The sequence below is a fragment of the Ctenopharyngodon idella genome, chromosome 2 (assembly GCF_019924925.1).
Source record: "Ctenopharyngodon idella isolate HZGC_01 chromosome 2, HZGC01, whole genome shotgun sequence".
NCBI lineage: Eukaryota > Metazoa > Chordata > Actinopteri > Cypriniformes > Xenocyprididae > Ctenopharyngodon > Ctenopharyngodon idella.
In genome coordinates this window covers 13,317,537-13,334,843 of record NC_067221.1, presented here as the reverse complement: position 1 = coordinate 13,334,843, position 17,307 = coordinate 13,317,537, and the positions used below count along the sequence as shown (strand labels likewise).

Sequence of the window (17,307 nt, the reverse complement as noted above, 5' to 3'; positions counted from 1 at the left end):
AAAGCCCTGCCATCCTGCGTTCCTCACCTCTAATGTAGCGGGACATACCATCAAGTTCTGTCATTCTTTCAAATCAAAGCCTCAGTGTGTCTCTCAGTCATCTATCCATTGAGTGACAAAAGAAATGAAGAGTGAAGGAAAAGGAAACGAGCTCAGCGGGCATTATCAGAGTGTGTCATAATTAAATCAAGGTTATTTAATGCTATTCAGTTATCCTTCAGAGGCCGCTGAAAAATCCCGAGAATATATCAGCATTACAGTATTACCCGTCCTCCTTTGCTGAGCTCTTATGCCTATCTGTCACTGTCCTGTTTTCAAGTAGCACACAGCAGCACTTCTTCCTCACAGGTGTGAGTTAGGAGATAGCAGGACACCACTTAATTCAGATGTTTCCCCTCACAGTTATCTTGCTGTGATCAATGCAACATGACAGTGCTGCTTTTATCAGGGGTATTTATAGGCCAGACCCTGGTGGTCCGTCCCTTCCCCTGACACTGCAAACTCATTAAGGGCCAATCAAAGGGCTTCCACATCTAAGATCTAGTCTCATGGTAAGTGAAAAACCGTGTCTGTATCTTTGCGAGCCTGTCTGTCACCTGACTGGCCTCACAGTGTGATCATGAGAAGGATCTGGAAGGACTGAAAGGACTCAGTTCATACCGCAGAGTGTTAGTCAGGCATGAATTGCTTCGAACTGATTGAACGCTTCATTGAAGAAGATAATTCCTGACATGTCACCCTCACAGCTCATCCCTACAGAGTCAAATGTTTGTTGCTTGAAAATAATTCCTGCCGCTTTGTTTACTTTAATGCCTATTACATATGCAGTTTTTAGATACAATAGCTCATTCACAAAACAAGTCAACCATTTAATTAAAAAACAACAAAGACTCTGACAGTTTACATTTAGAGTTGCACGTAAAGTGCTAAATATTACATATGTTAGCTTCGGCTAATCCACACTGTACACTGAAGTGGCTAACAGGTCTATTGCCATATATGTGGTTATCACAAATTGGTTGCGACGCTACTGTCACCGCATGCCAAACATCCACTCTTTTTACGCTTCTCTTTATAGGCTGTTAAACGGGAGGAGAAGGATCGCCCCTTTTTGAGGCTAATTAGCTAATGGCACAGAACAAGCGAGCGAGGGGCTAAAGGAAGGAAAATAGGATGAGGAAAACAGCAGAGCTAGCAGAGCTAATTAATGAACTTCAAAAGAAAATATTAAAAAGTGAGTAAAACCAGGAGCAACAGTTTGATTAAGTGAATAATTTAGCAGAAGTGCTTACCCTGGTGCCCACGTTCTTATTTTTGGGGTGAAAAAAGGGAAATATATCCACCACCAGGCTTTGTTTCTACATTGTTGTTAGCATCAGTTTTAGCCCGAGGGGCTCAGTAGCTGTTCAGCAGTTAGACTTGCATCCCGCAACACTCTTCTGACCGATGGCTAAACTGTTGGGAGAGAAATTTAAATTCACACCAGCTAATGCTCGAAAGTCACCTACTATGTGCTAACTAATATGAAATTATGTTTGTGGAGCTTTATTTGAATGACTGTCTTTCGTTGACCTTGATAGAACTACATATGAAAGTCAGCGGGTTCTTTTGTTGTTGAGTCACCTCTTTGACAGCTATTCCCCTGCGCTTGCGTGGGAAACATCAAAAATTGATGTTTGTAAGAGGACTCTTTTATTTTGAGCTGATGCCCCAAGACATAGGCCTTCATTCTGTACTTTTGGATTTCAGTAAGCAGTCCTCTCATTCAAACAAAAGGAAACAAAGCATTGACCCTTTAATGTAAGTCAAGAGGAAGCTAGTAGAGCTGCTGTTAAGGTGATTAAGGTGAAGCTACTAAATGAAACTAAGAAGTGACTGATAAATTATTTTGTTGAGGAAACTCAATCATTTATTTAGAACATGTTGTTATTTAACATAACAACATAACATAATGCATGACATAACCCTAAATTCAGTACAGTTCAATACAGTACCTGTTGTTCATTTAGTTACCTTATTAATGGGTTAGTTCACCCAAAAATGAAAATTCTGTCATTTATTACTCACCTTCGTGTCATTCCACATCCGTAGGACCTTAGTTCATCTTCGGAACACAAATTAAGATATTTTTGATGAAGTCTGAGAGGTTTCTGTCCCTCCGTAGAAATCCAACGCAGCTATCACTCCAAGGTCCAGAAAGGTAGGAAAAAGACATCATTAAAGTACTCCATGTGACTCCAGTGGCTTAAACTCAATTTTATGAAGTGAAGTGAGTGCTTTGTTTGTGCAATAAAAAGCATAATTTACCACTTTACTTACAAAATAATATTATCCAAAGAGTGTTCATGCAACAATGTCAGCTCTCGCGTGAACAACACGCATGCGTCATGAAACTCTTATAAACTCGCATTGCAGATCCATATTTTTGTAAGTAAAGTGGTAAATTATGTTTTTTTGCACAAACAAAGCACTCGTGTCACTTCATAAAATTGAGGTTAAACCACTGCAGTCACATGAAGTACTTTAATGATGTCATTCCTACCTTTCTGAACCTTGAAAGTGGTAGTTGCGTTCGATCTCTATGGAGAGACAGAAACCTCTCAGACTTCATCAAAAATATCTTAATTTGTGTTCCGAAGATGAACGAAGATCTTGATGTGGAACGATACGAGGGTGAGTAATAAATGACAGAATTTTCATTTTTGGGTGAACTAACCCTTTAACTCTGTGTATTTAAGCCCTTGTTTATGTTGGAAGTGGTTGTGTTCGATGTGTTTGATTCCTGTATTCTCCTGCATATTTTCTAAGTAAAGACTTTATTATTGTATTTCCTATGCCGTGCGATTATTACAGCCACCAGCAACACCTGACAGTAACATGACAACATAACCCGTAAATATACAAGTACCTTTTCACCTATGTTATCTTATACGTAGATAAATTAAATTTATGTTATGTTATATGTTATGTAACACCAACATAACATAACATGTTATGTCATGTTTTATGTAACATAACATAACCCTTCAACTCAGAAACACCTTTTTGCTTAGATTATCTTGTATGTAGAACAATTATGTTATGTTATGTTTCTTTATGCTGAAATTCTCATTAATGTAGTTTTTGTATTCTGCTTGTATAAGGAGTACAAAAGAAAAAAATGCCATCTGGAGTCTCAAGGCAGCGATTTGTTCATTTGCTTTAAAATTAGGCTGTTGCAGGAGCCTGTTTTTCCCTTGAGTATGTACCTATTTCAAGAGCTCTACGAGGGTCAAGGTTTGGTCAGTGGAGGAGAAAAATATCGTCCTCGTTTAAACAAGAGCAACTGCCACTTTAGAGTGCTGCACTGGCAATTTAGATATTAGCCAAACCTCCCACAAACTGCTGTAGTTATAGCTCCAACACTCTAGAGACAGAGTCCCCATCTACAATAAACAGAGATAACTAGCAAAATTATTCACGCTTTAATAGGGCGGTTGACATGACACGTTGCAGCCTGCAGTGTGACATGCTATACTTCATCTGAATCTATTTTAAACAGTACTTTTTTTTCAATTATGCTGTTCTGTAGCCTCATATTAATTGAGACACTACATGGAGTATTTGTTTACACATGGGGCCCTATTTTAACAATCTAAGCGCATGGTCTAAAGCACACGGCTCAAGTGCACTTAGGGCGTGTCCGAATCCATTTTTGTTAGTTTAATGACGGGAAAAATTATCCAAAAGGGTTGTCCCTATTCTCTTAATGAGTAATGGATGTGTTTTGGGCGTAACGTGCAATAAACCAATCAGAGTCTCATATCCCATTCCCTTTAAAAGCCAGTTGTGCTCACTCCATGGCGGATTCACTATTTACACGGCGGAATTGCAAGCAGAAAAACTGAACGCTTCTCTAGCGAGGAAACGGATCTGCTCGTGCGCGAGGTTAAAGTGTGAGCAGACCATCTACAGGACAAACCGGATTTCACCAAAGCATTTTTATCTTTTTTGCACACAATAATAATCTTTTAAATTGTAGTACTTTTATTTTTAATATTTGGCATGTTTGTGTACTGTTCCTGTGTGTGTAATAAGCAGAGTGTACGAGCGTTGTGCACCCGCCTATCTAACGCGCTCTTTAAATAACAAAAAAAATATTGCGCCATTGGCTTTAGACCAGGTTTCAGCTGGTCAATGACGCAGTCTATTTCAGTTGCCTCTAAATCGCATCACGCCAACAATGCACCTGAACACACCTCGTTTTCAGACCACCAGGCCCATGGGCGCACAAATGGACACAAATGCATTTGCTATTCAAACAACGTGGCGCAGGACATGAAAATGATAACTGCGTCAGGCTGAAACTAGCAAAAAACATTTGCTTCGTGCCTGGTATGATAGGGCCCATGGAGTTATACTGTGTGAGTGTGTGTGTGTTCTGCAGAAAGACTAATTTATATATTAAAATTGTATTTAAAAATGTTTTACTAAAAGCACAAATCTAAAATTATTATATTATATTATAGGCCTGTTATATTTTGTCAACAGTGATTTATGCTATGTTTTAGTGTGTTTGTTGCTATTGTTGCTGCAGCTGTTGAAGGACTTTATAGATTTAATTTAGCTGTTTAGGTCCTTAAAGCACTCAGTATTCCGATCACTTTCTATACCACCTCTCAAGTTTGTAGCCTTGTGCCTCTGTGTTAAATTGACCGTTCTGTCTCAGACCAGTCATGCATTTCAGTAGTGAGGACAGCTTTCCACAGGAGCCCTCCTGATTAGAGCCAGTCAAAGGAGAGTCGATGGAGGGTGAAAGCAGAGCAAAGTACTGTTTAGAGCGTATACACATTCATCTGGAATTTTTTGAGGCTGTTCGGACCGTGCCGTATGGTCGCTCTTTTATGTGTGCAGCCAACCCATGTTCAGCACGCTCTCATTTGCAGCAGAAGGGGGGCTGGCCGGGTCAGTTGTCTCGCAAGAGATGGATCTCCCAAGAGCTCTGGTCTGAAACCGATTTTTCAGCTATGTTTATGGGACAAAAAAGAGAAATGGGGAAAGCGGTGAATTGTGTCTAACTGGCAGGACTGCTGAACACATGCTGTATTTGTTGATTAATTCTCTGAAAAAGGCAACAGATGGTAATGTTTTGCATCTGTCAGAGCAATTACAGAATCAATCAACCTACCCCGACCTTCACTTCAAATAGTCCTAATTTATTTATCATCAGTGGCATAGGGGTTGCATATCAAAATTGGTTATGTTTATTGAAGTACATTTACCTCATGAGAGTGATAAAGGACTGTTATTGCAGATGTAGACATATCGCAGATACAGCCATGTTTGCTTTATATCTCATTATATTATCTCACCTATAAAGGGGGTATCTGTCCATATAAATTTTCAATGTTTTCCAGTTAAGGTGCAAGGCAGTTACTAAATCATCTGGTAGATATTGCTGCTTTATACAATCACATTTTCAGTTGGCACATGAAATTGCTCTTTTGGTCTGCTCCAGAGCTCACAGTACATGTCAGTGTCTTGACGTTTTTCATGTATTTTCTGGTTTGTGTTGGATTTTGGTGTGTAATTATTTTTTAAAATATGTTGTTAATAAGAAGAAGAATGTTTAAGTCTTCTATTATTATTATTTTATTGCTATTTTTAATAGTGTAAATGTGTGTGCGTGTATTCACAAACAGATTTTTGTTTACAGGAAAATAAAATTGTGTAATTGTAAAAATTAATTTTCTTTTCATTTAAACCGTTACATGCATAGCTTGTTTGTGAATGCAAATACTCACTACTTAAACTTAAAGAGCCATGAGGACCCAGTTCTTGTTCAGCTGTTTCTTTTCTCAGAAATAAAAAAATGCTATATACAATATGTGAATTGATAACCTGTTTTTTTCCAAAAAAAATGGTATATATATTTTTTAGATGTATTATTACTCTTACATTGTTGAAATCTATGATTATTTCATAATTTTAAGAATTAAATTAGAAATAAGAATTGTTTTACAAACCTCAAAATCTGAACCTCAAAATTCTCAAAAAGAGAATCATTAAGAACCAGTGTTGGGGAAAGTTACTTTTACTTTTGTTACTTTTTATGGAAAGTAATGCGTTACATTACTTTTGCATTTTTATGTTTTCTTACCTGTGCTGGGCTTGCTTGTTTTGTTTTTTTAATAACAAAAAAAAAGTTCTATTTTTGGCAAATGTAAAAGGCATTTTCACACCAAAAGTGAAATTAATAAGCTTCAGGCTGATCAAAAATCTGATGTTTATCTAAAGTCATTTTTGCTTATTAATATGGTTGAATTTGATCATCGAAGAAAGACATTGGCTAATAAAGTAAATACATATAGTATATTTGTTTAATTTAATACATTTAATTATTGCAGGTTTGTTCAATATTCTGAGATTGCATAATGTTTTTATTCATTTTGATGAATACTGACTCTGTTTTTGTGCAATTGAGATGAGTAAATGATCACATTTAGTCTAGAACTACAATAACCATCATGTTTAAACACAACACCTCTGCACTTACTCTCGATTTCTCTCAACATGGCGACAGGAGAGCTGTCAGTCAATAATAGGAACTAACTTGCGTTACTTTTTTGAAAAAGATATTTTGTTGTAAATTTAAAAGTAATGCGTTACTTTCCTAGTTACTTGAAAAAGTAATCTGATTATGTAACTCAAGTTACTTGTAATGCGTTACCCCAAACACTGATTAAGAATCACTATATACCTTTACAATTTCCCTCCCTGCATCTCTGCATCTTTAGAAATTGAGTAATTTCAGATTCAATCTTAAAATTTGCCTGCAACAGTTTGGTCGGGTCGAGTCGCAGGGTCTCATTTATGGGCCATGTTCGGGCTTCAGCTCGTCTGTATGGATCTGTGCTCAGAATCCTCAACAGTCACCTTCACCGTGCTAGTCTTCTGAGTGTAGAGGCAATCAGGATAGTCATTCTCTCTCCTTCCGCACAAAGTCACAATCATGTTGTAAAGTAGGTGATGATGGCTGTCGGATGAGCTGCGTGTGGGGGCACGGCCTCATTGGAGTCTTGTCAGTGGAGAGAAGAGGCCCTTTCACTCAGTTTTCATCCACTGTGGGAATTCAAGAGTCTTGTCTAGTTTCAGGCATGAGTGTAAATCCACTCCACGACAGCTCTGAGCCCTGTTTCTTAGGTGGCTTCATCTGTAGGACTCTCACGCAGAGGCTGAGTCTCCTCTGTGGACAGCTGTCCAGCATCATTAGGCTTCCTCCATCAGGGAGACACGTGCCCACTGTGGCTCACCTCTGCAGGTGAATTGAGACGAGACTCAAAATCTCTCAGTTCCCTTTAGCAGAAAGCCTTTGTTCACACTGTACACAAATCTGATTTGGTTTTAAAATCCCATCTGATCTGTCCGCACTGTCAAGTGATAAAATCTGATCCGTTTGTTCAGACGTGTAGTCAGTATCCGCTGTATCACTATCTGTTTGCTACAGTATGTAAGTGTCAGCACAAATCTAAGAGACTTTCATTTAAAACGACTGAGAATGACTGTCAGTGTAAAAGGAGAGGACATAAAACTGGAAATTGTACCTCTGCTCCATGATGTCCATCATGACATCTCGCTGTGATTCTGAACTCACAAGGCACATCAGAGAACATAAGCCATAGAAGAGTTTTATGCATATTGTGTGCCTAAAACTGCTGACTCTATTGCTCATTCACTATTCACTACATAATAAATGTCACACAGTTCAATATATGATGAAACAGTGAGCAAAAATGAGTGTATTTGAACTTCAAAAGTGCATACTTTGTATTCTGTTACATGCATGTCATGGACTGAATAAGAAAAAAAAACTACTTGACACCTGATCTGACCATTGAGACTGAAATATCCAGAATCAGATTGCAAGAAATTTTTTTAATGGGATTTCAAACCACATATTGGATCAGGTTTGTAAAAATCGATTCAGAATTGGGTTTGCAAACACATTTCATGTTTTTTATTTTTTTCATTTATTTACTTTTTGATGCAGACTACAAAAAACAAAATTACTGTATTAGTAATAATAAAAGCAATGATAATAAGGTCAAAGAGAGTCAAAGAGGGGGGGGGGGGGGGGGTACAGTTAAACAATAATATTGTAAATAATTATTACAATTTAAAATACCTGTTTTCTACTTTAGTATTTTTTAAAATGTAATTTACTCCTGGAAATGATGAATTTTCAGCATAATTTCTCCAGTCTTCAGTGTCACATGATCCTTCAGAAATCATTCTAGTATGACATGTTTCTGATTATTTTCAATGTTGAAAACAGTTGCTGCTTAATATTTTTGTGGAAACACAAACCCTTTTTTCATGATTCTTTGGTGAATAGAAAGTTCAAAAGAACAGCTTTTATTTGAAGTAGAAATCTTTTGAAATAATGTACAAAAGTCTTTTCTGTCACTTCTGATCAATTTAATGCATCCTTGCTGAATAAAAGAAAAAACTGCCCGTTTGAACGATAGCGTATGCAACATAGCCATAGCTTTAAATTTGTACTAAGCAGTAATTTGCTTTGTTCTTTTTTTCCACTGACGGATTTTCTTATCCATTATTACTGTACCCTCTTAAAGGATTCATCAAGGACCCAAATGACTCTTGACAATTTACAGACAAAAAGTACTGTAATTGTCACTCTTCATGTCATAATCCATTTTGTAGTCTAACAATAAGACACTTTCGGACTGCTTCTGTTTGACTTGATGCTCTAAAATGTACTCGTTCCATGAGAAAAGAATAAAAAATTATGCATTTTTCATGTCCTGCCCTCTGTAATAAGTCACACAGGAGCCAAAGCTTCGGGTCCTGCCTCCAGTATCATGCAAAAGAGCGGACAAATCTCCTCGTTGTGACTTCCGTACGTGAAAGCTCATAATTTCACGTTTAAAATGATTACGGCCCCTGCGAGGCTGCACAGGCTCCCCGCTGGCATGTCGCTCCCTATTCGGTGCCGTAGCCAGCCGTGCAAACCGAGCTGCCTAACAATGAGCCAGATATTAGGACCGACACTGCCTGTGGTAAGATGCCACACTCCCGATCCAGTAATTGTATCCAAAAGTATTATTTCTTCCCATGGAGATGCTGCAGTATCCCTGCTGTGTTTCTGTCTGAGCGGAGGGGAATAATGAGGCCGGCTGTATGCTGCAAGGAGGCTGTGGACGGCCTTCATCATCAGGATGGGTCGCTCCCTCCAGAGCCCAGGAGCCTGGCTGCAGATCTCTGCCATTGTGACCAGAGGCAGAGTTACGATCCAGACGCCATCTATCATACAGCAGCTTGCTAAAGCAGTCAATGGCCCTGATTAATCACCTCGGCCGAGCATTGCTATAGGAGGACTGATTGAGTCTGGATATTAGGGCTTTTTTTTTTTTTTTACGCCCTCCATCAATGCCACATAATAGATTAGATTGCATAGTGCCTGAATTCAGTCACTCGCTGTGATGTGTGTTGCAAAGTCATTGAGAATCTTGCTAGAAAATGTCAGTAATACGTCAATGAAATATTAAGTGTGTACACGATAAGAGAAATGAAAGATCTTAAAACACACTTGCCAGGCTCTTAGAAATGCTCTCTTTGTAGTCATGTTGGTTTTTCATGGTTTTGAAAAGCTTTTATAACATTTTCTAGGAAAGTTTCAATTAACGACTTTAAAAATGTCATGTGGTGTGAGCAAGTAAAGAGTAGTAACATATTTTCCTTAAATCATGAGTGCATGTGACACATTATAATGATTATTTAAAAAATATATATTTAATAATATTGACTTTTATTATAAAATATTTTGTTTGTTTATATTTGTTTTAAAATGTTTAATATTTTAAAGTATTTTTTCTTTTTTTCATTATTTATTCATAAATATCATTTTGCCTTGCCTTGTCATAATCAGTGTTGGGGGTAACACATTACAAGTAACTTCATTTACGTAATCAGATTACTTTTTCAAGTAACTAGTAAAGTAACGCATTACTTTTTCAATTTACAACAAAATAAGTTACTTTTTCAAGTAAGTAACGCAAGTTATTGTAGTTCTAGACTAAATGTGAACATGCATTTTCTTATCTCACTTGCACGAAAACATTCAGTATTCCTCAAAATGAATAAAAACAGTGAAACGCAAACTAAGAATTTTATGCAAACCTGTAATAATTAACTATATGAAATTACTCAAATATACTTTATGTATTTAATCTCACTTTATTAACCAATGTCTTTGCTGCTGACATTCAATGATATAATTCAACCATACTAATAAGCAAAAAATTACTTTAGACTAGATTTAGAAATAAGAGTGTTGAACTTCCTTCTGTATCCTATTCTTCTTTAATCCAGAACAACCTCTACTGTACAGGCGTAAATATGAGTTTCCTTCAGCCTGAGGCTTATTCATTTCACGTTTGGTGTGAAAGGGCCAATTTTTTTTGTTGTTGTTATTAAAAAACAAACAAGCAAGCCCAGCCCAGATGAGAAAAAGTAACACAAAAAAGTAATGTAACGCAAAAGTAACGCAATTAGTTACTTTTTTAAGGAGTAACGCAATATTGTAATGCATTACTTTTAAAAGCAACTTTCCCCAGCACTGATTTTAATGTCATGAGGTCAAATAATCTGAATTTTTGTGAAGTTTCTAAACGTAATTTCAGGAGGAGTGAACCCATCTAATCTTACAATCAACTGCTGGAGCATATAAGCAGCCATTCACCTTGTTCCGGCATCAGCTGTTTTGGCATCCCTCCACCTCCCCAACTCCACCAATATAATTTAGGCATTTTGCTATACCATACTCATCTTCCAAGTATTAGTAGTCCCACTGGGGGGTATATCTAAGCTTGAGTCGAAGCTGCTTCGTCAAGCCCCTCCACTGCGGACAGCAAGCCAAATATGTTTAACCTTAATAGCTTAAGGATTATATGGGCAAACAAACTCGTGAAACGACACTTATTGACCTTGACACACAGCAATGAGGTTTTCTCTATTATATCACTTCCTGTTTAGTTTTCTCTTTTTGTTTTTTTGTTGATTGCACTACATGATTTTCATGCAATGGTATAGTTTTGAAAAAAAAATAGTAATAAGCAGTGAATCAGTTTTGTTAAAATATTTTTTCTAAGAAATAATAATAGAATATCATGCCAAACCACTTGATTTTCTTTTCATGATTTTCTTTCTTTTAATAAGACTTTGTCTTCATCCTGAGGTAAAGAGAAAAAAGTCCAAATGAATTTTAATGCTCATCATATGATTTGTGTATGATTTGTTGTTCAGTCAGTCAGTGTTTTGATTGTGATGTATCAGCCTTATGAATTACCCTTGAAACAGCAGCCATGTTGACATCATGAAGGCTAGATTTGGCTCTCTCATCCAGCATGGGGAAACTTGTTTAGAATGGCAGCACTCTCTCGCTGTCCCTTTCTCTTTCTCTTTTGGCAGCGTCAGTACATCCTCGCTCCTCTTGACATAACAAGGTCCGGTTCCCAAGCCCCTGCATCAGATGCGGGCAGCAGATAGCCCCAGCGATAAGTGGCTTTTCTCCTCTCTTTTATCTCGCATGGAAGAGCTTTGCCTTGGAGCTTTGCATTCACAACATTGTGGCAGCCCTTTGCTTTTCCATATCATTAAAAGCCCCCAGTGTCTAGCAGGGCTGGCATGATGGCAAAAGGCCTGCTTGTGGCAAGAACACAATAAGTGGGGCTGGAAAGCCTCCAGAATCACATCGTATCGAGCCGCGGCAATGCCTCACAATGTGTAACGCAAGTGTGTGTAATGCCAGAGTTTCGCAATCCACCACCTTTGGATTTAGTGTGTGCGTGCATGTGCCTCAAGTGATCCTTTTTGGTACAAAGACTCGGGGAAAAAAGTATGCAAGACTTCCTGTGAGGCTTAAAGAAATGCTCACATGCTGCCATCTTGACTATTAATAGCAAAATCTGCAAATTTACTAAATATGTACTTGCTTGCTTGCTTGCGTGTGTGTGTGTGTGTGTGTGTGTGTGTGTGTGTGTGTGTGTGTGTGTGTGTGTGTGTGCATATATGAAATGTTTATAGAAATGCAATCTTTCTGTTTTGTTTTGTTTTTTTCCAAACAAAGTTGCTTTGAATTGTCAAACGTGGTTTACATAGAAATATATTATTTTAACCACTGATGCCTGATACTTTTGTGGAAATCCATTTTTAACCATTCATGTGTAAACCACCATAGATGATGACCTTTGTCCCTTACCTATAACTCTAAATGTCTGTCTGTCTTATGTCATTGTGTATTTGTAGCCACATAAACTGATGAAAGTGATAAAGTACCTCTGAAGTATTTTCTGGAATCTCCTATTGCAGGGCCGTAACCACCATAGACATTGAGGAGGACAAGTCCCCCCCAATAATTAGAAATTACTAAATTGTATATATGTATTTGCTAAAAAATCATAAAATAATTTGGTTGCTGAATAATTCAATCATAAATCAGTCATCAAATATAACGTTTAGCTACTTATTAGCCACATACTCTTTCAGTACTAAAACGAAAGCGTTTTATTGGAATTTGTGCTCGTACTCAACGTTTTTATGAAATTAAAAATGAAAACATAAAAAAATATGAAAACATGCTATTATTTGATTAATATGATGTGATTGTTCTACGGCCTTGTTCTATTATACTGAAATCTCTCAAAACACATTATTTTGATAAAAGAAGAAGAAACTTGAGAATAATTATTTTCTTGTTTTGAAATAAGAAGAAACACAAAGATGTTTTTCTCCTATGGGATTGAATTATTTATGCATTAGAGGGTTAAAATAATTAGAAGTTTTTCTATCAGCACATTTATGTCCTTCACAAAGCTTTAATGTGTGTGTGCAACATTTCAAATTTTCTCAAATCATGTTTACCACAATATGAATGTTCAGCTCTGGTATTTTCAAAATATTGTTGCATATTTTCTCCAGTTATGACAGTTTAGATCCGTTGAGCTCTCTGTCTAAAAGCAGCTTCAGATACTGAATGTGAAGATCTTCTGAATATCAAAGTTGTTAGAGACAAAGGGAAGACGACAGCAGGTGAATGAGGAGCAGCATGCTGTGAGGAACTAAAGAGAGTTTGTTTAGAATTCTCCATGATGCTCCGCCTATTTGGGAAAGCAGGAAAGTGTGTGTGCGTATGTATGTACATGAGAGAGAGAGATCTTTTGATATTTCTGAGCACGAGCGTCAGTCTGTTTATGATTCAGCTGTCTCCTCATCATGTCTGTTAACACTCGCACCACCACCCGCCCGAACCGCCGTCAGAAAAAAAAAAAAAATCCATTTATTGTGCAATCTCGTGTTTGCCGTTGGAACCAATCAGCGGTTATTTTTAATGAGGTTATGGAAGCCACTGTAAATTCACAGATCGATATTTCACCATGAACCATAAACAAGTTCCCGATGTGCTTCGGGAGAGTTTGAGAAGGTCAGACTCAACAGGAGAAATGTGTTCCTGGAAAGATAGTGAAGGATGGGTTTCACGCACACACACACAAGGTTGTGATCCCTCAACATATGCTGGGATGTTCTGCTCAAACTGATATATGTCCCCTCGGTAATCTGTTCATGCTTGATTAGAAAGAAATATCTCTGCAGCGTTTACGTTGAAGGTCAGGAGCTCCAAACTTTCAGGAGATTTATTCCTTTTGATAGTATAAACAAGTGATTAGACAAACAAGTCTCTTGGACTTGTTTGAAAGGACCTAAAATACATTTGTCTGCTTAATGTAAACGTGGCTGAGGAGAGATGAAATTGAGGTAACAGTTTGGGAGTGTGGCTAATCTACAACAGGTGGACCCGATTTAGACTGTGAGAGCTGAATTACAGTAACGTATCCAGAGATGTTCCGCAGCATGGAAGTAATTTACTGCACGTTTAATGGTACGTGGGTATTTGTGTGTGTGTGTGAATGTGAGTGCAAACATCTGAAAGAGCCATTAACTGAGGGCAAAACAAGCAGCCTTTAAGAAAGCACTTGATGTGGGCTGCACTGTGAGGAAATCACCGTGCCAATAGTTTGTCTTGTTAAAGGACAGACAGGCAGGTGCTGGAGAGGGCAGCTTGTCTAGATGAGAGGACAGGACCTCATACTGAACACTGAAGGCAAATGGACCAGTGCTTGACGGTGCTTCCTCGCTTACAGAGGTGTGAGTGCTTTCTGCTGTTTTCACTTAGATACATGTTGTTCTATAAAAAAGGAAGGTTTATAGAGTAGTTTATATGTGGCACAAGGACACTTTTAGAAAATTGCTTAAATTTCGGCTATTCAGTGCAGTTTGAAATTTAGATTTTTGGAAAAATCATTGTCTTTGTGTTGTTTTCCAGTACAAATTTTTTGCACTGATATGAACATTTTGGCCAATACCGATAACCTATAATTCTTCGTATTTGAAAGCCGATAACCGAGATTTATATATATATATATATATATATATATATATATATATATATATAATCTAAATTCAAAATTACAAAAACAAAAGTCTCCCTATTAAAAGCTACTGTTCAGTAGCGCAGCTGCTTTGTTTACGGGGTTTCCGGGGTAACCGCTGCATTTCTGCTGTTCCATCAGTGCCCTCTGCTGTCAGAGAGTGAACGTGCACTTTCACTCAGCGTGTCTGGGCTGTTTACATCTGAGTGCGCGTGTCCCTTTGACGCAGAATACAGCGGTGTTGTGTATTTTATATGGTTGATGGGGAAAGTATTCTTAAAATATATCATAAAAATTTGAATAACTCGTAATAATTATTCACGGTATTTTGAAGTGCCCATGATAACAATATCATGCATATTCATTATCGTGATATATCGTATTACCAAATATTAGCACATGTCTAATGACAAGATTTGTGCTGCACATGTTACACTTAAATGTATTTTCTGTATGACTCCAATCTTATTGCAAGAAATCCAAAACCATCATGGTGAACGGTGCGCATTTGAAGTGTCTCAGTTGAAAGAAATAATCCATTATTTATCAGCTTTAAAATATATAAAATATATTTTCTTATTGGGCTGATAAAAGATAACATTAAAAATAAACATATATCGGCCAATACTGATATGGCAGGCCGATATATCGTGCATCCCTAAACAAAATGCATGCCTGGTCATGAATGCATCCCACGAAAACATGTTTTGGTCATATTTTAACCTAATAGAAAAAAAAAAATGCACACACACACACACACACACACACACACACACACACTATATTATATATACTGTATATTCAAAAGTTTGGGGTCAGTAAGATTTTTTTATGTGTTCTCTTCTCTTGTTTGCTCATTAAGGCTGCATTTATTTTATGGAAAATAATGGAAATAAATTTTATGGAAATATTATTAAAATTTGAAAGAACTTTTTTCTATTGTAATATATCTTAAAGTGTAGTTTATTCCTGTGGTGGCAAAGCTAAATTGTATATATGTATTTGCTAAAAATCTTTCCTTTCATAAAGGAAATGAAGCATATTTTGTACAATTATAATGGCCTTATTGTAATGTGCTTTGTTATGAGCTTTGTTATTCTTTTAAAATTCCCTACCGTAATGCAAACATGAAAACTCAACATGCTTTTATTTGTAATAATTAAAAGAGGTACAGTACATACTGCCATGTTGTATAAACACTACAATATAATTTTTTTTCATTGCATTAATGAAATTTTTTGGATTATAATAATAATAATAATAATGCAATAATTCTTAATAGTACAATAATTTGAATTATTTTTATCATGCAAAAAAAGGTTTTTTTTCTTTTCTTTTTTTTTTCTTTTTTTTTCTTCTGGTCGACAGGCTTTCTGAGATTCGCCCATAAATATGCCAAACAGAACTGCTTTAAGGCAGAGAGACATGTTTTCAGAAAATATATCTTTAAAAAGTGTCTTGACTTGTTCCAGTTGGCACATTTGCTACTTGTTTTAAGCGTAAAAACCTCAATACATTCATTATTTTATTTTTTATTTTGTCAACAGCCATTTGTTTTGCAGTCAAAGGCATATACTCACAGGACTCTGACATCACAGTACTGTCACACGCATTCACAGCCTCTGTAGGTCACACTGACTTTCAAACTGATTCACTCATGCTATCTTTTGCCTCTCCTCCCGTTCTTTTTCTCCCTCTCCCTTTTTTTTTCTTATGCTCTGAGAGCTGCATTCTCATGAAACGCACACTATATAGAGAGAAAATCAAATGCAAAGCATGAAAAAATTCTTTTATGGTGCCAGTGTGGTTCAAAGCTTGGATTAAGGGTGGAATTTAATATGAAGTTTATGATTTATATGACAAGCTCCCTGGAATCAACTCACTGACTAAATTTGCGGTTTTTGTGAACATCATCAACATTTTCATTGATAAATGTTGCTACTGCACTAACCCAAAGAAATGAACAAAGGCAAAACTAAGAGGTCTATTTTAGGCCCTAGTCAAAGATGTTTTTTCAAACATCTCCCTTTTCTCATTACAGTATTACAGCGAGAGTTTGGTTTTCCGTGTGTTCTGGTTTGCCATTCTCTCTCTGCATAATGGTGACCTAGATAGAAAATATGCATTGTGGTTATTCATTCCAGCTTATTCTGTTGTGTTCCCTGTGATTTTCTGCCCAACAGATTTAGCCTTTCTGTGTTAAACATCGTTTTTGCTGCTGTATGGTTTGAATGGAGGCCAAATAAAAAGCTGAACTAAAGATTATTTCAATTGTCCCTGTTACAGAAGTTATGTCAGTCATCCTGATCTAATGCGCTGACTCTCCGTTACAGGTTCTGGCAGGGCGAATACACGGTGGCCGTGAGCATCAACGACTACCTGGACGTGTACTGTCCGTACTACGAGAGCCCCCAGCCTCACAGTCGCATGGAGCGCTACATCCTTTTCATGGTTAACCATGATGGTTACCTTACCTGTGAGCACCGCATGAGGGGCTTCAAACGGTGGGAGTGTAACCGGCCCCAGAGTCCCGACGGACCCCTGCGCTTCTCCGAGAAGTTTCAGCTCTTCACCCCTTTCTCACTTGGTTTCGAGTTCCGACCTGGGCACGAGTACTATTACATATGTAAGTGTGTGCATTTTCAGTATGTGCACCATTTCAGAAGTGGCATGTGCTTAACTTCTAAAATGAGAAGTCAAAGTCGACTTAATGTTGCTGTGGTTCTCAACCTTTTTGACTCCCCGTTGTCCACAACAGTATTCGAAGGCCTAACACTTTTAGTTTCTGTAAATTTAATTTTAGGATTCCTGAAGATTTAAA

At 37.3% G+C, this 17,307-nt stretch overlaps 1 protein-coding gene across 3 annotated transcripts in view; it reads left to right on the top strand.

Annotated features, from left to right (window-relative positions):
* Positions 1-17,307, top strand: part of efna2a (ephrin-A2a) — a 73,095-nt gene that overhangs the window by 45,881 nt on the left and 9,907 nt on the right. For all 3 annotated transcript variants that reach the window (XM_051878945.1, XM_051878953.1, XM_051878960.1), the window contains exon 2: positions 16,820-17,112. In XM_051878945.1, coding sequence (XP_051734905.1) covers positions 16,820-17,112 — 293 coding nt within the window. The remainder of the gene's footprint in view (positions 1-16,819; positions 17,113-17,307) is intronic.